Genomic DNA, 22,318 nt, shown 5'->3' with positions numbered 1-22,318 from the left:
CAGTGCTTAGATTTTACGATCTACTTCTGAAGTGTTTGAGCTAATGCTTTTAATTTAATAATCACTCTGCAACCAGTTTTCTTCCTTCTGTATTCATGGAGGATATTTAGGCTACTCATTCATGTGTTATCATTACAAAATGAATCCACCCATACTATCTACTATCATAATTAAGTCAACTCTGACAATTGTTACTGGAGGTAGCAGGGGTAAAGTTCAGCCCTCCAGCAACAAGGTGATGCTAAATTAAAGAGAATAAAAAGTGATAGTACATGCCCAATGCTGCTTTCCTCTTGCGTGAATGTTTTTAATGACCCTAAAACCAGATGAAGAATACAAAGAAATAAAAAGTGTAAAACTGTTAAATGACAGGTAGGGCAAACGGTCACGTATGATGCTACCCCATAATTTATAAATATTTTGCAATATAGACTCATGAAGCAACAAAATAATGAAGCGAGCTACTCGCCAACTGTTCAAGAAGAGATCAAGATTGATGCAAGTTAGAGATTACGGTCAAGGCTGATGCAAGTTATAAACACACAGCCACTTTCTGTATTACCTGTTTGTCAGGATGTAAGGGTGCCAATGCTTGCCTTAAAAGATGTCCTTGGTGATGATAACGATGAAATTCTATGAATAGCATGATTGTAAACAACATGCAGATGCAACAAAACTTAGAGTTGATGCTGTGAGCTGGCCAGTGGCTACTAGCAATTTATGGAGCTACAATACTTTGGACAAACAGATTTTAGAGAAACCTTTAACAATACAACACATGAATAGAACAAGCAAACAACAGGCATCAGGGCCTGAGACAAACTAGCTAGTAGTGTAGAAATACGCTTCGCCGGCAAGATAAAATTCTGAAGAACAAAAATGACATTCCCAATAAGATTTTTTTTTTTTATAATTGTGTTTATTGATCCTGAAAAAAAGACATTTAATAAGAGTTACGTGTGAACACAGGGACATACAGAGGTAATCCTTCTATAGAAATGGATGACAGATTTTATAAGGCAGAATCTGACTAGCTAAAATCGTTGTAAAACGATTAGAAAATGAAAGTCCATTGATGAATAACAAAACAAGTGGACATGTTTTGTTAGTGAAATTTGAGCTTGGGCTGCACAGGAAACATTTATGAGTGCCATATCAGGCTTAGTTTTTGTATTGGTTCACCATCTCTTCCAGTTTAGCCTGGTTGGACCCCGAGAAATCATCCAGCTACAACAGAAAACAAGTAATTAAATCATCCAAACAATAATTGAAAGTAAATTAAACACTGCATATTCATAGAGAGACATCTGTAACTTTGTACAGTTGATATGTGACTAATATTAGTTCAATTGAGGGCTTTATGCAATACTCAAGAAAGACAACAGAACAAACCTTCTTCCCGTTCTTGTAGAAGTGGAATGTCGGCATACATTTGATCTCACAAGACTGGGCTACATCCTGAAAAACACAGAACAACGTCACTCTTATATTCTTTACAACTTTTTTATTGCTCTCACCCTACTGCTTTAAGCATTAAAAAAATTATAATTTCAGCTTTTATGTATAGTTAAATACATTTGAAGGTAATTATGTAAAGTCAATACATTATTCATATATGAATAAATGGGAAACAAGGAATCAAAGCAAAAACAAAAGTATGACTGAGATGTAACCATAGCATTTTACACTTTATTCTACTACCCTCTAGTGGTGTATGTCATGCATTAAAACAGCAAAAAATACATAGATTAGTGCAAAGTTTTTTCTGTCTTTCTGTTACAGGTACTTCCCTGTACAGACATTTTCCATTGTATTGCACATACAATACCTGGTATGACTACACATCAAGTATTTGCCCATCTATGTTACAAAAGAGAACCAATTACTGTGAAACAATCTTAATAAATTCTCTCTGATTACAGCAGTTTCTGTCCAAACAGGTTTTGTACTGGCCTGTCTGTGACTCTACCAACAAATACACATTATTATTTGGTATCCTCTAAGTAGCACTATTTGAGAAGACTGCAACATAAAATAAAAAATAAATAAATAATGGTAGATTCAAGTGAAAACCATATTAAGGTAGATCTGTGTAACGAGATCATATTCGAAACAGGAAGAAGTAAACAGAAGAGAATGTCAAAATAAGGGTCTAGAACATAAACCTGACAATAAGATCACTATTGTTATATGTAAAATAGTTACTTCCGATCCTCGAATCTGACTAAACAAGAGACTTTCTGCTGATATTTCACGAGTATAAGCAGAACTACTCATCTCTGCATGTTCTAGACGGGCTGCCAGTCAGTGCAGTTACATTGTTGGGGACAAGGGACTGTCTTTGAGTCTTTAAACCGTTCATTCAACTACGCGTTCAAAAACGCTGATTCATTCAAAGAGAGATTTAAAGAAACAAGCTGTTGAAATCATTTGAACTTTGAGCGCCACTTTAGAAGGCTCAGCTGACTAGTAATCGATGCTAAGGCAGAGATTTCACTATCCTTGGACACTGCCTTTTTTCACAAATATATATGTGTCTCGGCCTGAAGGACAGACGCAGGTAATCGCACGCGCTCAGTTGATCTCTCTCACATTCACTGTTTGTTTAGACTTGTTTAGTGCAAATCTACGGAGCCTCTGTAATCACCAAGGTACACATTATGCTATCATTATTAACTTATTTAATATTTAGTACACATGCATGAAGTGTAAAACGAGAAGGACATAATCTTTCAAAAAATAACATGCAAATATCGTGGTTGCTGCGGTTTTTGGAGTCCTCTGCAGTTGGCTCGTCAATTTACGATATTGACGATTTACGATATTACGATATTGCGGTTATCACAACAGCCCTAAAAACCACATTACATGTTATTATAAAGTAACAATCGTCACACAAATGCTTAATATACTTTTAAAGTTTATTTAGCAGGATATTAGACATCAAATGGTTATTTCACTCAAAAAAAAAAAAAAAAAGAAAAGAAAATTCTATCCACCTATTTTTATGTGCATTTTGGGATATCGCGAGAAAAAAAAAAAACCCAAGATGCACAAATTCTATTTATATAAAAAAAAAAAAAAAAAAACACACTACAATGGAAACACATTTACCGAATAAATTGGATCAAAAAAGTCATGTAACTTTGCACGATGGGACAGCTTAACTGGACTAACCAGTGGACTGGACTTATCTCATTGCACAGCATCTGAAATGCTGTTTTGGTCATTCTGAAATGCCTTAGCTAAAGTTTGTTGCCAAAGTAGTTGGTTATAATTACCTCCCAGAACTGTCTTACACAACTGCATTCCCAAACAGCTGGCATCCACCTCAGAACGCAAGATAACGTGTTTATTGAGTTCGCTCTGAGGCAAAAGTCATTTATTACATATGGAAAAAAGACCCACATTAGCTTCTGCTACTGCAGCAACTTACCATTTTCTTAGTTATTTTTGGCGCCAGTTTATCAGGAAGTGACTACTTTCTCCTCTTCATCTCGCTGGATGGAAATGAGGCTCTATTGGCAAATGTTTTATGCGGTATCCCAATTTTGCACACAAGTTATTTTTGCAACTTCGGATGAAAAACAAAGCTATTTACTCTCCCTTGTGTCATTCCAAACCTAAGACTTTCGTTCATCTTCAGAACACAAATGAAGAAAATTAATGAAATCTGAAAGATTTCTGTCCCTCTATTAAAAGACTATTCACCCAAAACACTGACACTTCAAAATGTTCAAAGAGATCGTAAAATCCACATGAATCAAACACTTTAACCCAAGTTTTCTAAAGAGACACGATCGCTTTATATGACGAACAGATTTAATTTAGTCGTTTATTCACATATAAACACTGATCAGCAAATGAACAGAGCACTCAAATAAGGTAAACGGAAGCTCAAACATGATTGACAACAGAAGACTTGGACTAAACCGCTTGATTCATATAGATTTATTTTACAATCTCTTTATGAATGTTTTGAAGCGTCAGAGTTTTTGGGTGAATAGACTTTTAATAGAGAGACAGAAATCTCTCAGATTTTATTAAAAATATCTTAATTTGTGTTTCAAAGATTAACGAAAATCTTAGGGGTTTGGAATGACATGAGGGTGAGTAAATAATGACAAAATTTTTAACTTTTGGGTGAACTAACCTTTAATTATCCAGCTTTGTGCTTTCTACATTAAACCGAAAAGTATGTCTTTTGTTTAAATTTGGAGTTTGTAATTACGAGTTCTACGAGGATGCGAATGCTTCTTCAGAATCTCATAATTGGGGCAATTCTGACATGGTGTGAACGCAACTACACTTCATGTATGAAGATGCATTATACAGTTTTGTATTTGTGCAGCATATTACCTAACATGAGGTGGCATGAATTATTCGACAACACAACGGTCGCAGCAAAAAAAACTGCAAAAAAAAATCTCACCTGTGCATCGTCCACGTCCACTTTGAGGAAGACCACATTAGCATAGGAAGGATTTTCAGACAGACCCTGGGAGTGAGTCAGATAAGTTCATTCCAACAGCCCAATGAATATAGTGACTCAGATGCAAAAAACCAAAGGTTACTTACTTTGTAAAAAGGTGCAATGCTCTGACAAGGCCCACACCACGTGGCTGTAAAGTCAACCACTACAAGCTTATCACCTGCCTCAGCCAGAGCTTTGTCAAAGCCTTCCTGTGAACACAAGTCAATGCTGGATTTCATGTTCTGTCACCAATAGTGTAAAGAGCTATTTCAAAAACAAGAGAGTGTCGCTTTGGACACTTTTTTTATACAGCAAAAACATGATTGTGATAATTTACAAAGATTACATGAACCTTATCTGCCTTCACATCATCCAGACTGTGGAGTGTAAGTGGAATTTGTTGAAAAGATAAAAGCTGCCACTCCACTCCACTCCACTCCACTGCTGTTCCAGACCAGCTTTTATTAGTCTTTGCGCTGCTTGGTGATGCATAAAGCTTGATGCTTTGTGTGCTTTTGTAACAATTTTCATTAGAGAAGAAATAAACTAAATGGCAATATTTTTGTCAGTTACTCAATTATTTACTTGTTTATAGAACTGCTGTTTAAAAAAAAAATATATAGTTAATAATGCTTAACTGAATTGTATAAATTATTGTTTAGTTAAATGCATATTTTTTGTGCATCTCCATTTGTATAATTAAATATTATGTATATACAGACCACATGCCCTTTAGTTACAACACAAAAAACCACAATGGTAGACCACTACTTTTGTTAATGTTAAAATTAGGACATAAATACGCAATCAAACAACAGGGGTCGTTCGCGTAAATATAAACAAATAGTAAGAGAAAGTCAGCATGACAGTTAATGATGTCCTTGTATGCAGTCTTGCCTCTTTCACTGCGGCAAATGATCGAAAAAAGAAAAACAGTCAGAAGAGTCCAACCCACGTGACCTGATGGCGCGCTTCGTCTTATCAGGCCGCGATCGCCGAAATAAACAAAATAATACAGGAGTGTGATATTTTAGTTATCCAAGTTAAAACTGTAAATTGGAAAACATTTTTCAACGGTAGGTTTAGACTACACTGCGTTAATGAGCAGGAAGTTATGTAACAAAGCGGCATATGCCAGCTGCCGCAAAACTATGTATTCCACGTGCGTTGTTCATAATTGTACGACAAAACTTGTTGCAGTGCGAATAACGTGATAAGAGAGCGGCATTTTTAGGCATTTTTAATCATTTTTAGCTTTCGGGTGTTGTCGTGGCTAGGTAGACATTACCTTGTGTAAAGAATTGGTTAGCAGATAGGCTAACTATATATTTTTCACAATCATAATCTGAACTGACATATTATTTAATGTTATCCCTTGCTAATACATTGTGAATTCTCACACATGTTAATTTTTCGTCAAACTTAATTGAAATCGGTTTGATGGGCAGCTATGTGCTCTCGTGCAGTTAGTCAGCAAAACGTGTCCTCCCTAGGCATACCGCGTGATTTTGCTTATTTTTTTTTTTTTTGTTAAATAAAGTTTTAAATGAAGGTCTGTTGAATTAAAGCAGCGCTCTTACCTGATCTTCAATGACGACGATCATTTTATCGCTTTACTGCTGCCTCTAGCTCAGAGAACAAACCTTCCTCAACACACCCGTCCGGAAATGGACCGTCTGCTCTGCCTGAATCAAGCGTGTATTTTTGCGATATCGACTCATTGAAAAAGCCCTACCCATAAACGCGCTCGCGCTGGTGGACAAGAGGCTAGAAATGCCCCATTGTACGGGACTGTAATGTGGGAGTAGCACTGGACATTCTTGCTAAAATAAGCTACTTTAGCTTTTTTTCTCTTGTAAAATGTTTCAGATATTTTACAGAAGTTGTTAAATCCACGTGTACTTTTGACAGACTTCTCAAGCAGTTAAACTAAAACAAAGCAGTCAACCATGATTTTATATTGATATATGATATAAATATAATTTCTAGCTTTGCATGATCATATAGTTGATGGCCTTCCATTCTTTGCGTTTCGCATTGTTTTTTCCTCGTCTGTGATCAGACACGAACCACTTTTAAATTTGCATAAACAAATTCACTGTGTTAACTTTACAGTGATTTTAGCATTGCAATATAACTTGTTTACTTCACGTTATTAGATTTCTGACACATTATTAGGTTTTTGATTGTCACAGTGCAGATATTTTATCTAATAAACTTGTGTTTAGGGCTTTTGCACTGTTAAAACAGGTGTGAAAAGATAACAGCAAATATGTTCATAGCATATTCATGCTCAAAATCATTTGATTTACACCTAATGCAAGCACTACCACAGGTGATGAATGACTTCTGCTAAAAACAGTCCATATCAAAATTAATAGTAAAGCAATGATTAAATGAAAAAAATTAAAATATTACATGCATGGGCCACAATCAGCTAAAATGGGCTGCACACACACACTTTTACACAGAAATTGAGGGTGAAAATAGGTTTATAGGCCTAGATGTATCCATACAAAATCTTAACAGTCTTTTAAAAAAAATTGCATTGCAGACAGTGTGGCAGGAGGACAAGCAAAGAAAGGAAACAGAGAGATAAGAGAAAGGGAAAGAAAGGAAGATGTCAGTACAGTACAATGTTAAGACCTATAGCTACAGGAAATGTTAAAATTTTTTTTGTCAAAGATATTCTAATCTTTAACAAAACGTTTGACAGATATTTGACAAGCATACACACATACATGCACAAAAGACACCAATGCACAGAAACACATACCTATACAACATGATCAGTTCATTTTTAATTGCATTTTTTAATGAAATATTTGTTCAACTTTATATTTAATAAAATAAATTTATGGTGTTGTTGCTATGGCACACTAAAGACAATAGTGTCAATTTACTGTTAAAAATAAAAAAGATTTCAGCCTATTTTTATATTGGCCCATTTTACCTGAATGTTGTGCCGGGGCTCAAGAAGGGACCTGCTGATACTCTCATAATTTTAAAACAATTATACTTTTTAACATTTAAAAAATACATTATATTTAAGAGACCCATGCTAATTTATAAAAATATCATTAGATCTCATGCATAGCTTATTTGATGGTATTATAAGTCATTTACCAAAACGTGGCCCATTTTAGCTGACTTCACCCTATTTAAATGAGCATGTTTGTGTTTATGAATTTTTTTTTTTTAAACAGTGGTCACACTGTTAATATGCACACAAATTGCCCACATAGGTAATTCTCATGTCTAGTGCCCCATGTGCTGTTCCTTTTTTCTGCTCTTTAGACCAGCCTTCAGTTTCACTCAGCCTGTTCTGTGATGTCTCATTCCATCCCATCCAATCACATGTTAATCATTTTCTTTGAACACTGATGAAAATGCATGAGATGATGGTGATGAGTGTGTTGTAATAGGGTCTGGAATAATTGCTCTTTGAAGTCTCTGAGTACGATGTTGCCACAGATACGAAACACTGCCTCTAGCAGCTATTCACCGTTTCCAGGTGTCTATGTCTCCATCATTTGGAAAGAAAGCCTTACAGCCGCTTAAAGGTCATGTGAGCATGGTTGTATAGCCCTAAACGTTCAACTGAGGCATGAACATCATGTTATAGTTTAATAATGAGATCACAGTCTGTGAAGGTTTTCATTGTGGATCCTAGAACTTATTCATAAACATCCGGTTTAAACCTGTTCACAGCGAATTGGGGTAAATGATGTAAGAATGCTATTACAACTGATTAAGCCAGACAGATAATCAGCAAAATTACCTCAAAAGTCCATTTGCTTGCAAATTAACTATATCAAACACATGGATCAATGCAAACCCTCACATAAAAAACTGCAGGAAAAACAAACAGAAAAGACATTTTGTGGACTGCTGAAGCATCAAGTGCTGAAAGCATGGTCTACAGTCCATATCTGACATCCAATTTAAAAGCCAACATTTTTACATAAAGACTATAATTAGCATGTTTAGTGTTGGGTAACCTTGATGACAGCTCTCGTATCTAATCAGTCTGCAGCAATAGAGCGTTGATTGTAAAGTGGACCTGTCTCGCTCATTCCATTTCCTAGGTGTAGAGTGTAGACAGAGTAACAAGTGAGACAGAAAAAAAAATAGATTGAAAACATGGAAATAGTCCCAATATAGGGGACAAACTAACCTGGAGGCAAAAGAGTGTCAACTGATCACTCCCTAAGAGTAAAGGGAACATGTGAATTTTTACCTGGCTGAATTGATCTTATAATAATAATAATGTACCCAAAACACCTTGTTAGTTTAGTAGACATGCCATAATGTGTAATGCTGTCACCTTATGGTCACATATGCTATGGTCAAAAGGATGCATAACTTGACTGATGCCATCAAAAAATATAGATAAAATTTAAATTTCTACTCTGCAAAAATAACTTAAAATGTGCCTGTATTTAAATTAAATAATTTAATTATGTTTATAGGTTACACAAAGGATCATATCATGTATAAGCAGTTTTCTTTTTTATATTAAAATACTTTCTCCAATCCCAGTTTAATGTGCAAAGATAACTAAGCCATTTGTAGGTTCTTGAAATGTGTAGAAATTGTGGTGGTTTGAAGTTTTCCAACAAAGCTTGTTTTATTGGCACACTAATGGGTGAATCTGAGTAACTTTGAATATTGTGACACTTTTTTTGAAGGGAAAGAAAGAAAAATTTGTTTTCAATTATTTGAAATATCCCTATATCCAACAGATTTTGACCCTTGTCTGGCTTCATTTATGATCCCTTCAGCATTACACAATAAAACAATAAATGCATTTAATGTCATCTGTTGTCCATATTTTCTTTTGAAATGATGACGTTTAATGTTGATGACGTTTGACATGCTGAGAAAACATCATCAACATTCAGATACCCCTGAAGCCATATTTATTAAGAAGACTTAAAAATATATTAAGACAGATATTGCACTCAATATTTGGGAAATCACATTAAAAGAGTCATTTTTATTCAGTGTTACTGCTTTAGGTGCATTATTTAATACGTCAGCAGATTACAAAATGTTTGAACGGAATTTTCAGAGAAACCACAACAAAATATGAGTAATAAAGGCCAAGAAAACAAAGGTTTGCCAATGCCCAACACTTAAAATGCCCCAGCATGTTATTTACTTCTAAATATGATTGCTTTACATCCTTTGAGTGCAACAAAACTTATTCCTTCTAAAACACTGAAACCTGCTTATGGCATATTCAACATAAAACAGATTTGTCAGAAGAAAGAGCCTGCTCTTGAAAAGCCTGTTAAAGATAACACAGTGAACAGTACAAATACTTGTTCAAACATCCTTGTTTTTAGTGCATGAAAGTAAAAAAAAAAAGTACTGTTATGAAATGAAATACAGTATTTCTCACATAGTTATAAAGTTATTAAATATCTCATGTAATCATCCAGTTTTTTATGAATAAAATAAAGTTTTCATATATCAGTGTAAACACAAATGCAGCCCTCTAAAACATGTCAGTTAATGTAAAATGCATTCTGCACTTAAATGTAAGTAAGCTTTGGATGGTTACACGTGTTGTATATGTGATACAGTACGTGTTGTTGGTTATGTGGTCCTGTTGTTGCAGATGCATGAGATGGATTAAGGCTTGGCTGTTGTCTTGCCTGGTTCCCTCCAGCCACCAAAAGCTTTCTCCAGGTAGAGGGCAGTGGCCAAAGAGAGACGGTCCTGTAATTTACCTGTCACAATCTGTACGCCCAGGGGCAAACCCTCCGCACTCAGCCCTAATGGACACTGGGTCACTGGTAGACCCAGGATATTAAAGATACCCGCAAAGAATACAACCGCCATGATACACCAAACCGACGGTCAGCTAAGCATCTGTAAGCTCAGTTTTGGCAGTGTGTTCCGCACTGTTAACACTGTTGGCAGCTTTTTTGCCGACTAAGCATGTTGAATCAGCGTCGGTGAAAAAGATTGCTTTGATTGGCTGTTCAACTTAGTGAAAAAATGCACGAGGTGAAAACAAAAGTGAGGAAAGCAAACAAGGAAGTCAAGAGGCCACACAGACAAGGCCCGAGAATTAAAATACACAAATATTTTCATAATGACATTTATGGAAGAAAAATAATGACAAATGTATTTGAAATAAAAAAGCATGTTTTTTTTTTAAGATTTAGTTTTGGTGTTTTTGCCTTTATTGTGACAGGATAGTAAGTTGACAGGAAGCGAAGTTGGAGAGAGGATTGGACTCAAACTCGGGACGCCCAAAGCGCAACTGCGCTATATGTCGGTGCGCTGCCCACGAGGCTATTGGCGCTGATACAAAAAAGCATGTTGAATTGAAAGTAGTCCATTGAGCAGCATTAAGCGGTTTCTTTATAACGGGTTATGAACAGGCTACATCAGCGTCGATTAATGTTATAATCTCCTTTGCCGTAGAGAAAGCTGCTACATGTAGCCTACATAGGGAAATTAACAGTGAAGATGTTGAATTAAATGTAAACGCAGCTTCTGTGTCTTAATCAGCTTTTCTGCATATATACTGGCCCTGATAATCATAACATATACTTACAGCTTGCTCCATTTCTGCAAATCAGTTTTTGAGAATGAATGACTTGCTCTACCTGATGCTTTGGTCTTTGTCAACAAGTGCTTGCACCACCTGCTGGTGAGCCAACTAACCAACTAAACTTTCTTTAGAATTTGAACCACTGAATTTGTGGAAACTAATTTGTAAAGCGAAATAAACATTGACCAAAAACGAATATTTTTAAACAGACTGAATATTTTGGTGAAGTCTGGAAGGCAAATATGGATTATTGAATTTTTAAAAATGAAAACGTGGGTACATTTTTTTATATTTAAATATTCATAGCTTGAACATACAACCATGTTGAATTTCAGACACTAAAAATTCAAGCCCTGAAAATACAATGCATTAAAATGTAAGCACCGATAATGCAATGGATTTTTTTTTCAATTAGTGCAAATCAACATGCTTTTTTGTTTCAGATACATTTGTCATTATTTTACTTCCATAGACATGGCCGTTTGAATAAAGAAAGTGATCATCATTATTCATATTCAAACGAATAAGCAAGTACAGCTTTGTTCGCTTACCAGTTCAACACTTACCAGTGTATGAGAAGTTGAAGGGCGTGAAAATTGGGTGGTGGTGTTTAGGGGCAATCTGTGGATGAGAGGGGTACAGCAGCACTCCGTCTGTTCCTAGTAATTCCTCCAACTCCTGCTGCAGACTCTCCTTCTGCTGTATAATGAATGGAGATGGATGGGAACTCTGGAATAGCTCAACCAGAGCCAGACCTAAGAAAGAGAGACAGAAAGGGACACTATTATCAAATGAATTCATCTTAAGATACACTAAATATTGTCAAAAACAAAGGTCTTTGCAAAATCTGGATACTTTTGGGAACACTCATCGCAAGAAGACTTGCTAGTACTGATCTCAGGCCAGTAAAGTTAATCAGAATTTAGGAGACATGGAGCGAAAGGAATTGAGAAATTCAATCAGTCACATCTAGAGTTAAAAGTGCACAAGCTCATTTGCTTTGTCACAGACCTATTGCTGCTATAGTGTGAGAAGAAAATCCCAGAATCCACTTGAACAGCTCCCATACTGGCCACACCTTCTTCCCGCCTTCACCCATTAGCTCCGCAAAGGTGGTGGGAGGCTGAGATGAAAAAAAAAAAAAAAACATCTGATAAAAACTATGTTGACAACTAGAATATCATTCATGTTATGTAGTACCCTAACATACAGTATAAAAATTAAGGTTTGGAACAACATGAGGGTGAGTAAATGATGACAGAATTTTCATTTTTGGGTGAACTATCCCTTTAATTATAACCTTATTATTTACAAAATAGCAAAAAAACATCAAGAGGACGCTTAACTGAATGAAAACACTAAAGTTGAGCTCAATGAGAGGTTGAAAGTTATCTAATGGTTGTCAACTTCAACTTTATTTTGATATTTTATCATCGTCTGAAATTGACTTCCATCTTTAAAAATTTCAATTCAATTCAATTTAATTCATTCAATATATTCAATGTTATACGCAATAAGGGCATGACATTTTTTGTTTATCAAAATTATAATGGCTAAAAACACACACCTTTCCATCCTTGCCAGGTGAAGCCATCATAGTTCCCCAGATCTGAAAGGAGTATTTGAGCTGTGGGATGAACAGCTCTTGGACCTTAACCCCAAGGTCTGCCTCTAAACGTCTGACCACCTAAAAATAAAGCCCATTTTGAGATGAATATCAGTTTTACTGAAGCCCATCTACACACACACCTGCTTACCATCTTCTGTGCCTGAAGCAGCTGTGCGTCCACTGGAGAGACTAAATGAGAGCCCCCATTGTGGGGAACAGAGAAGAACCTCAGCTTTTTCAAATCTACTTCAGCAGAGAGAGACAGTCTAAAGAGAGTGAAACAGACCGAGAGACATTTTCATTTGGGATGCATTCGTAATAGGTTTGATTTAACCACTGAAAATAATCATGTTGAAAGAGTAAGATGAACGCCACCCTATGAATATGCTGCAAGGAAAAAAAAATGAAACTATAATGCAAGAACAGAACCGTTGAAAAGTTTGGGATCAGTAAGTTGTTTTTCTGGGAAGAAATTAAAGGTACACAATGTAACTTTTGGCCCATAGAAGCCGTTACTGTAGATAACCATTAATAGACCATTAACCATTAACAGACACAGTATTTCCTTAAAAAATAAATTCAAGCACAGCGCTACAACAAGCATCATGAAATGACCCTTCACAATAGATAATGCTTTACACTGAACTCTGTTAGAGAGCTACATATGGCAATTTATTTGTTCAATAAAATACCTCTCTCACCTGTTGAGTAATAAAAATGCCATCTCCACATCGCTTTTACAACATTTCAAATCCCTCGGTTCTCGCCACCTCTGAAAAGCCAAGCCAATGTTGATTCTTGTTTTATTACGAGCTAACTCGCGTTTTCTTTTTGCCAGCAGGCTCTCCTTTGTTCTGTTTTTTTAAAAACGGGTGATTTCCTGGAGGTTTGAGATTTAGCTGCTCCATGTCAAACTTTCTCACTTGATGTGACAACTAACCTATGCCACTCCCACACCATACATGCGTCAGAGGGTGCTTCTCATTTCTGATTTGTGCATCCTCCTTTTCTTTCCTTACCTCCCTTCCTCGCGTCTCAGCTCCACCCCCGTAGGATGCAACGAAACGAAGCAAGGAAAGAAAATGAGGACGAAATAAAATCTTATTTGTATATTGGAATATTAAACTGCAAAGTTAAAATATAAATTAAAATTAATGTAACAGATGTGAAGGGGAGGAGAATTTATATGTGTGTCAGGTTTTTCAACAAGAAAGACTTTGCATATAGCTCATCGCTTATAGCTCCTCTAGAAGCGTCCTCACTCCTCGTTCCTTGCCGTGCAATTAGAGAATTGAAATGTCCTTCAAGATGGCTAACTTTGATCAGTTTCTGGGTCACAGGCTCGAGGACGGAGGTGCAAGGAATCGAGAAAGCATCAATTTGAGTATTGAGAAGCACCCAAAGTAGCCGGAGCAACTTTTCTCTATTTACGGATATGATGAGACGCGCACATGCAAGTGACATATGTACGCAATTTTCCGCAAACCATCCCGGCAGGTTTAAAATATAAAATATAAACACTTATAGTAGGCTTACCATATTGAATCAGGGTAAGACAAAAACTGTTTTAAAAGAAGGATTGATGATGTATTGACTCATTCTTTCAATTTTGTTCATTTTAAACAAAGTAAAAAAAAAAAAAAGTGAAGTGTACCTTTAATAATTTGGTAGCACTTTACAATAAGGTTCATTAGTTAAACATTAGTTAATGTATTAACTAACATGAACTAACTATGAGCAATACATTTGTTACTGTATTTGTAATGTTAGTTAATAAAAATACAGCAGTTCATAGTTTGTTCATGTTACTTCACAGTGCATTAACTAATGTTAACAAATACAACTAATGATTTAATAATGTATTAGTAAATGCTGAAATTAATATTAACAAAGATTAATAAATGCTGTAGAAGAGCAGTTCATTATTAGTTCATGTTAACTAATGTAGTTAACTAATGTTAACTAATGAACCTTATTGTAAAGTGTTACCAATAATTTTAATCAGCAAAGATGAAAATTGGTCAATCATGGTCAATAATAAATTGATAAACTGATCAATAATGACATAAAGTTATTCAAAAGATTCTATTTGAAATAAACGCTGTTCTTTTAAACTTTCTATTCATCAAAGAATCCTGAAAAATGTATCAGTTTCCACAAAAATATTAAGCAGCAAAATCTGTTTTCAACATTGACAATAAGAAGAAATCAGCATATTAGCATGATTTCTGAAGGATCACGTGACACTGAAGACTGGAGTAATGATGTTGAAAATCCAGCCTTGCCGTCACAGGAATAAATTACATTTTAACATTTATTAAACAAAAAATTAAAATTAAAATATTTTGCAATATTACTGTATTATCAAATAAATGCAGCCTTGTTGAGCATAAGAAACTTACAAATCTTACAAACCCCAATCTTAACAAGTTAATATTTGCTCACAGTGTTGCTGTGAAGACCATACCTATCTAATTATTTTGCAAATATCATATTACTTGTTTGCATTGGGTCCTCCCATGATGCTTAGCATGGGAATCAGGTCTTCTGCATAGCGGCACATAGGTCCTGTACACAGAAATCCCATCTGCAGTCCCGAGGCGGGAGGATACTGTCCATCATTACTTACAATACCTGTATGTACAGAAAAAAACAAAATGTAGTTTGCGTTCCTCATGGCCTTAATCAACATTACTACCATGACAAAGTTAAGTATATATACAGTAGAAACCACATACTCCCTCTGTAGACTGTAACCATTATTCTACCAACACATGCACACAACTGCACCCTAATGATGATGTTTCTTACCTAATGATGGTTTGTGTCCAAAGATGCCATTGAAAAAGCAGGGAATACGGATACTACCCCCGATATCTGACCCAATTCCAATCACAGAGGCACCACCACCCAATATACTGCCCTCACCTCCTGCAAATAACAGTATTAACTACAATTAATTTTTATTTATGTTGCCCTGGCAGTCATCTTGGATGTATACTGACACCTAGTGGAGAGGATGCAACATAATGCAAAAGCAATAATTCTCAGTTACAGATGCCCTTTGTAAAAATGCACTTCACAGTCAGCCATTATCAATTTATTCTGTGAGCAAAAATGTCAGATAATAAAGGGGTTACAGAGATACAGTGTGTATTGTTTTGCTGGTCATGTGATCCCAACATGGCAGCCACCATGAGGTGACCAGTTTAATGGCTTTAAAAGGGTTATCTTAAATGTTATGAAGCGACAAAAATACTTTAAAGCCGTTAAAACTTTATTAGGCTACTAATATAACTGGATTCTTTTTCTTGTGTGAGTGTGCATCACTTATTAAAATAATCTTTGTGGTCAAGCTGCTTTGAAACAATATGGATTGTGAAAAGTGATATACAAATAAACTTTAATTAAATATACATATATTGTTAAACTATTCATTTTTTCAGGGGTAAAGAGGTTTTAATGATGCAAACTTTAATTAAATAACTTTCTTTCTTTTTTTTTTTTATTTTAATAAAAAATTACAGAGAGCACCTTTAACAGTAAAACAGTGTATGCAAAACTCCTAAAAGTGCATAAAATTGAACATTTTATAATAATTATAAAATAAGAGTGAGTGCAGGTTGGATTTTTCTGTCAGTTTTACTATGATTAAAGTGATTAGGATGTGTATATTTGTATAAAAATGACCTGAGCTGCCGCCTGCAATTCTCTCAAAGTCATAGGGGTTGTTAGTGATGCCATAGAGGTGGTTGTGGGACTCTAGCCACATACAGAGCTCACTGCAGTTAGTTACACCCAGTGGAATCGCTCCCGCCCTCTTCAACAGTGCAACAGATGGGGCATCTACCCCTGAAATGAGATCCCGTCTGCTCAACAGCCCTGTCGAGTTAGGCATGCCTGTTAGGAAGAAAACAGAAAGTGTCATCCTACATATATATTCCATTTTGGAATGAAGAGTTTATCAAAAATAAAATACCTTGCAGAGCAAAGGACTCTTTAACACTGATGGGTACTCCAAGCAGAGGTAGCCTGTCCTCCAACACATCCTCTCCTCCCGTCTCCTCCTCTATTAGTTTGTCTACCTGTGCGGCTTCCTGAAGCGCTGCAGAAAATCTGAGGAAAAGAGAATATGTGTTCAGAGTCAGAATGAAATGTAGGTTGATTTTGCCCTTGAACTCACTCACCTGTCCTTCACCATGGCATTGATAAGTGGGTTGACTTCCTGGATGCGGTCAATGTAGGCCTGGACCACTTCAACACTCGTTACCTAGAGATATTTGAAGGAAATCAATAAGTGTTTGGAATACATAATGCAGTAAAAGTCACTACAGCCCACAAATGTAAACAAAATGTGTGTGGGCATCAAACTGAAAGACAAACATACAGTAGAAAGATGTAGATTCAAAGCTTAGGTCAGATCTATTGTGAATATAAATCATGTAGCTAAATGCCTCACTGGGTTATATCTGTCTGGTCTCCAAAAAACAATTGTAAATAAACATATGATAGACATACTGTATCAATAATACATATGGCTAACAACAGTCTGGGGTCATTTTTTTGAATACTTGAAATCTTGAAAAATTCAATTTCATTGATGCTAAAAGATTTATCACATGTTATGATGGTTAGGCTTTTTTGATATTATGTGCAAATATGATGTGTAATCGTAATAACGTCACTTTTGGAGAAAAATTAAGTGTTGAAATAGCCCGTTATAATATTTTTTTCCTGTTTATTAAATATTTACAACTCACACACTTATATTTTAAAACTACTATATATTATACATCTATACTTTAATACTGGAATTATTTGTTTTTTTATACAAGTCTTTCTTTTAAAAGGGGGGAACTGAAAATAAAATTTGATTTGGATACACAGACCTATAGAAGACTTTTATAACAGAGTTAAGCCCTAAACAACATAGCTATTTATTTCATAACTGCTGCTGACCTCTGAACAGCCTTGAAAACTCTCTTGAATTTCTCTAGTGTGTAAATACTACATACCACTCTGATCACCTACATTAATACAGAGAGCTGAACTATGATCAGAAGACAAACTGTGATGTTAATAAGGCTCTGTGGTAAAAAATAAATAAATAAATAAAATGCAATAAATAAAAGAAGCTACTACAACTCCCAGCATTCATTGCAATTCACCTCGTCGCATCTCTTCTTCCTGACTGGTGTGAACTAAGGATCTTTACCGTAGCGTCATTCAATGTGTTATCAACATGTTATTACGGTCATGCTTTTCATTATAATGATCAAGATATAACGTTAGAGCCTATGGAGTTTTTATTTACATCTTACTTCCTTTCGACGAATCTTTCGGGCAAGCTGCATCGCTGAGAGCAGCAGAAGTGGGTTATTGATGGGTGGGAGTCGCGAAACTCCATGCCGTTGCTGAGGTGCAAATAACTTAAAAACGGCGAATAACATCCACATCACAGCTCGAAGCAGCCGGCTTAAGAACCGCTCGAACCGGTTCAAAGCCATCGTCAATGAGCAGCAATGACACCAGGTCCAGTACGCAGCTTTGTTTCAAAGTGAAACAGGAATTGGCTCTTTACTGCCCTCTGCATGCAGAGTGGTGTTACTGAATCCTTGCAGTTGGATACATGGAGACTAATGTTAAAGGCATACAAAGTCAGAAGTTTGGACACACATCACAGATTTTATGGTTATGTCTGTAATGTATTGTATTGTGGTCACCAAATATTTCCAGGGTTTGGGAGCCTTGCAAGATGCATGCAGAGGCCACCCATGCCATGTCAGCCAGCCAGACGTTAAGCTGAGGGTTAGAGAGGTCAAAACAGGAACTTCTGTCCCAGCCAGTGCAGAAACTTCTGGCTTTGGCAGGAACAGCTTTCACATGAATCTCTGTGGCAATCATGAGATAAACTTCTTGGACCATTTTGACACTGTCCCTAAGCAAGTAATACCACTGGACACTAAGCTGTCTGAAGAAAGAACAGGGAAACTGTGTGGCTTAAACCATGAATGGAGAAGGATTTTCTCCAAACCAACCCAAAGGGAGAGAAAGAAAAGTTGGATTATAACTTTGAACTTCCCTGCTGAAAATTCCAGCATAAACAAGCATGAATTCCATGTTGGTCCAGGCTGATTTATGATGGTTAGAGCTGGTATAGTGCTGGTCTAGCTGGTACAGCAATCTTTTTGTTGTGATGAACAAAAATCCATGTTGTACTCAGAGGAAAGTACACTACTTTGCCTGCAGGAATGAGATTTTGTCTGAACGTCAAAAGGTTCAGTTATTTATTTATTTATTTATTTATTTTTATTTCTTACTTTTTAATGTGAATGTTAAGTGAACATTCCAATTTATAATTTTGCAAACATTATGGGAATGGTACACTTGAAGGTTCTCTGAACATTCTGAAACATAAAAAAAAAACGTTTCATGAATGATGCTAAATAACGTTTTTGTGCTAACATTTTGAGAACATTCTTAAGAAGGCTTGCACTGTAAGTGTCACAGACTCAGCCACAACATCAGCGCCAGACCCTACAACTCCACCCACTCGTTCAAACTCACCTGAATACTAATCACCTGGCATGCTTATTAGGACTCTGTTATATACTCACCAGTCTCCACACATCCTTGTCTGGTTTCATCACTCACTACCATGTGCATGAACTTACCAGACCACTTACCTGCCAAGTGGATTCCTACCTATCATTGTCATCCTCATCTTCCTTGTATCAACCAACATAACTTCATACCAGCAAAAGATAAAGAGACATTCTATCAATAGTTAAATGACGACTCAGTGACTTTCACAATACTGTTGACTTCTCTGATTCATTCCTTGTTGAACCTGTAACTTTGAATCTGCCGTTTCCTCATCTGTTTATGACACAAGACCAGACCTAAAATACTACAAGATGGAATCAGGACCGTCTTACCAGTCAACAACCGATCCATTTGCCGATCTAGTCCAGTCACTCCGTCAGTCACTACATCCACCAGTCACAGTCAAAGCACTGAACATTCATTCCATTCTGGGGAAATTGCTGGGATGAGGAGTAATCACACACTGCACCCCCACACTCACACTTCACATTGGCTGTTTTCACAAAGGAAATTTCGTTTCTGGTGCTGGAGGGCTCAACTGCAGATATCATCCTGGGACGCCCGTGGATGCAAACTCACTCACATCTCCTGGTCGATTGGTGACATTCTGTCATGGAGCGACCACTGTTACCACTGTCTTCAACTTCCTCACAAACTGGTGAAGAATCATCATCAAGTGTCTCTCAACTCTACTACCATCGAAAGTCCCACTCCTACAACTCAAGTGGAGATCCCCAGTAAGTTCCGGGCGCTCCGGGATGTATTCAGCATACAACTGGCTACAAAGTTACCACCTCATCGGCCATGGGACTGTGCCATCGAGCTGCTGCCTGGAGCCACATTGTTTGAAGGTAAAATCTACCCACTATTGATCCTGGAGAAGCAGGCCATGTAGGAGAATATCGAGGAAGTTCTCAACCAAGGTTACATTCGTCCTTCTACCTCCCCTGAGCCTTCCAGCTTTTTCTTCGTGGCTAAGAAGGACGAAGGCTTGAATTCCCTGCATTGATTACCATACTCTCAATGAACAAACCATCAAGATCCGCTATCCACTTCTTCTGGTCCCTGCTGCTTTGGAACAACTGAGGGGAGCACATGTATTCACCAAGCTGCGTAACGCATAAAACCTCATCCTGATACGGAAGGGTGATGATTGGAAGACCGACTTTGTAACACCATCAGACCACTTTGAATATCTGGTCATGCCATACAGGGCTGTGTAACTCACCTTCCGTATTCCAGGTATTTATGAATGAGGTGTTCCGGGAGAACCTCCATCACTTTTTCATCCATTACATCAACGACATCCTGATCTACACCCGGAACCAGGCTGAACATCGCCAACACGTTACCAGGTCCTGCAAAAGCTACGAGAACATTAGCTTTGGAGTTTATCCTCAGGCTACCATCCACAGTCCAATGGGCAGACAGAAATGAAGATCCAAGAAATCGGATGTTACCTGCAGTCATACTGCCACAACCTGGGCAGAGTATGCTCAGAATTTTCTTCATCAGAACTCTACTGGATTAACACCTTTCCAATGCATACTCAGTTTCCAACCATCCCTGTTCCCTGGTCAGGTGAGCCATCGGAAGTCCCAGCTGTGAAACACTGTTTCCAGGAAAGCGAAAGGGTCTGGGACTCAGCTCATATCCATCTGCAGAGGGCAGTAAGGAGGCATAAGAGCCAGACCAACCTAAAAAAATCTGTGACTCCCATCTACCACCCAGGGCAGAAGGTCTGGCTCTCCATCAGGGACATCTGCCTCCGACTGCCCTGTCATAAGCTGAGTACCCGTTACATCGGTCCGTTCACCATCCAGAGACAAATAAATTAAGTCACTTACCGGTTAAACTTACCTCCCAATTATAAAATTTCACCAACCTTCTATGTTTCTCTGCTCAAACCTCACAGTGATTCTCTTGTCTCTTCTCCCACAGGGTCTGTCGCAACGCATGTACCTCCTCCTCCAGTGGAATCAGAAGAGGGGCTCATCTACACTGTCTGTGACATCTTGGACTCCCGATGACTGGGCGGTCGTCTCAAATACCTCGCCGACTGGGAGGGATATGGTCCCAATTAAAGATCTTGGGTACCACAAGATGACATACTCTGTTATATACTCACCAGTCTCCACACATCCTTTTCTAGTCTCATCGCTCACTACCGTGTGCATGGACTTACCTGACCATAAAAACATAAAAAAAAAAAACGTTTCATGAATGATGCTAAATAACGTTTTTGTGCTAACATTTTGAGAACATTCTTAAGAAGGCTTGCACTGTAAGTGTCACAGACTCAGCCACAACATCAGCGCCAGACCCTACAACTCCACCCACTCGTTCAAACTCACCCGAATACTAATCACCTGGCATGCTCATTAGGACTCTGTTATATACTCACCAGTCTCCACACATCCTTGTCTGGTTTCGACACTCACTACCATGTGCATGAACTTACCAGACCAATTACCTGCCAAGTGGATTCCTACCTATCATTGTCATCCTCATCTTCCTTGTATCAACCAGAATAACTTCATACCTGCAAAGGATAAAGAGACATTCTATCAAAAGTCAAGTGACGACTCAGTGACTTTCACAATACTGTTGACTTCTCTGATTCATTCCTACAATAAAGAACCTGTAACTGAATCTGCCATCTTCTCATCTGTTTATGACAGTAAGTGACATGAACAAAACAGAATTATATTGTTAATCATCATCAGCACAAAATTCATGGTTGTGACCAGCCTGGTCATTTCTGACTGCAAACAATAGCCTACAAGTGTGACTTTTTTTACGATCATTTAACCTTTTTGAATCATGTCTACATTTTGTGTGTGTGTTCACATAGAAAGTGCCACAAAAGTCACCAAGTTTTGTCCATTCCACATTCCAATGAAGTAAACAAAAATCAAATTTCAAAATGCAAAATGATTTGTTCTAAAATGATTAAACAATACCAGGGGGATACAAGATAAAACCATTTAAATAAAACTGTAACACCTTTTCCATACGGACCTGGGTATCAGCTGAGGTTTACACATGATGGTATAGC

General features: G+C 37.1%; 2 protein-coding genes and 1 long non-coding RNA gene across 3 annotated transcripts; 1 reads left to right on the top strand and 2 right to left on the bottom strand.

Moving 5' to 3' along the window:
- Positions 1 to 897: 897 nt before the first annotated feature.
- On the bottom strand, positions 898 to 6,301 carry zgc:56493 (Thioredoxin-like). Its single transcript, XM_051899632.1, has 5 exons — positions 6,055 to 6,301; positions 4,579 to 4,683; positions 4,433 to 4,498; positions 1,393 to 1,458; positions 898 to 1,227 (listed from the first exon to the last, which is right to left on the bottom strand). The coding sequence occupies exons 1-5, from the start codon at positions 6,076 to 6,078 to the stop codon at positions 1,162 to 1,164; spliced, it is 327 nt and encodes a 108-aa protein (XP_051755592.1). The 5' UTR covers positions 6,079 to 6,301; the 3' UTR covers positions 898 to 1,161.
- A 3,143-nt stretch (positions 6,302 to 9,444) lies between these two features.
- faah2a (fatty acid amide hydrolase 2a) lies at positions 9,445 to 18,364 on the bottom strand. The gene is made up of 11 exons (XM_051901684.1): positions 17,976 to 18,364; positions 16,842 to 16,924; positions 16,634 to 16,770; positions 16,345 to 16,554; positions 15,466 to 15,585; positions 15,153 to 15,288; positions 12,803 to 12,920; positions 12,613 to 12,732; positions 12,057 to 12,168; positions 11,613 to 11,800; positions 9,445 to 10,303 (listed from the first exon to the last, which is right to left on the bottom strand). The coding sequence occupies exons 1-11, from the start codon at positions 18,159 to 18,161 to the stop codon at positions 10,115 to 10,117; spliced, it is 1,599 nt and encodes a 532-aa protein (XP_051757644.1). The 5' UTR covers positions 18,162 to 18,364; the 3' UTR covers positions 9,445 to 10,114.
- Positions 18,365 to 18,936: 572 nt separating this feature from the next.
- Positions 18,937 to 21,912, top strand: LOC127516806 (uncharacterized). Its single transcript, XR_007931090.1, has 2 exons — positions 18,937 to 21,066; positions 21,202 to 21,912. It is a non-coding gene; the product is annotated as an uncharacterized LOC127516806 (long non-coding RNA).
- The last annotated feature ends 406 nt before the right edge of the window (positions 21,913 to 22,318 follow it).

Source organism: Ctenopharyngodon idella, chromosome 1 (genome assembly GCF_019924925.1).
Source record: "Ctenopharyngodon idella isolate HZGC_01 chromosome 1, HZGC01, whole genome shotgun sequence".
NCBI lineage: Eukaryota > Metazoa > Chordata > Actinopteri > Cypriniformes > Xenocyprididae > Ctenopharyngodon > Ctenopharyngodon idella.
The sequence above is the reverse complement of the archived record's forward strand: the minus strand, read 5'-3'. Positions and strand labels throughout refer to the sequence as shown.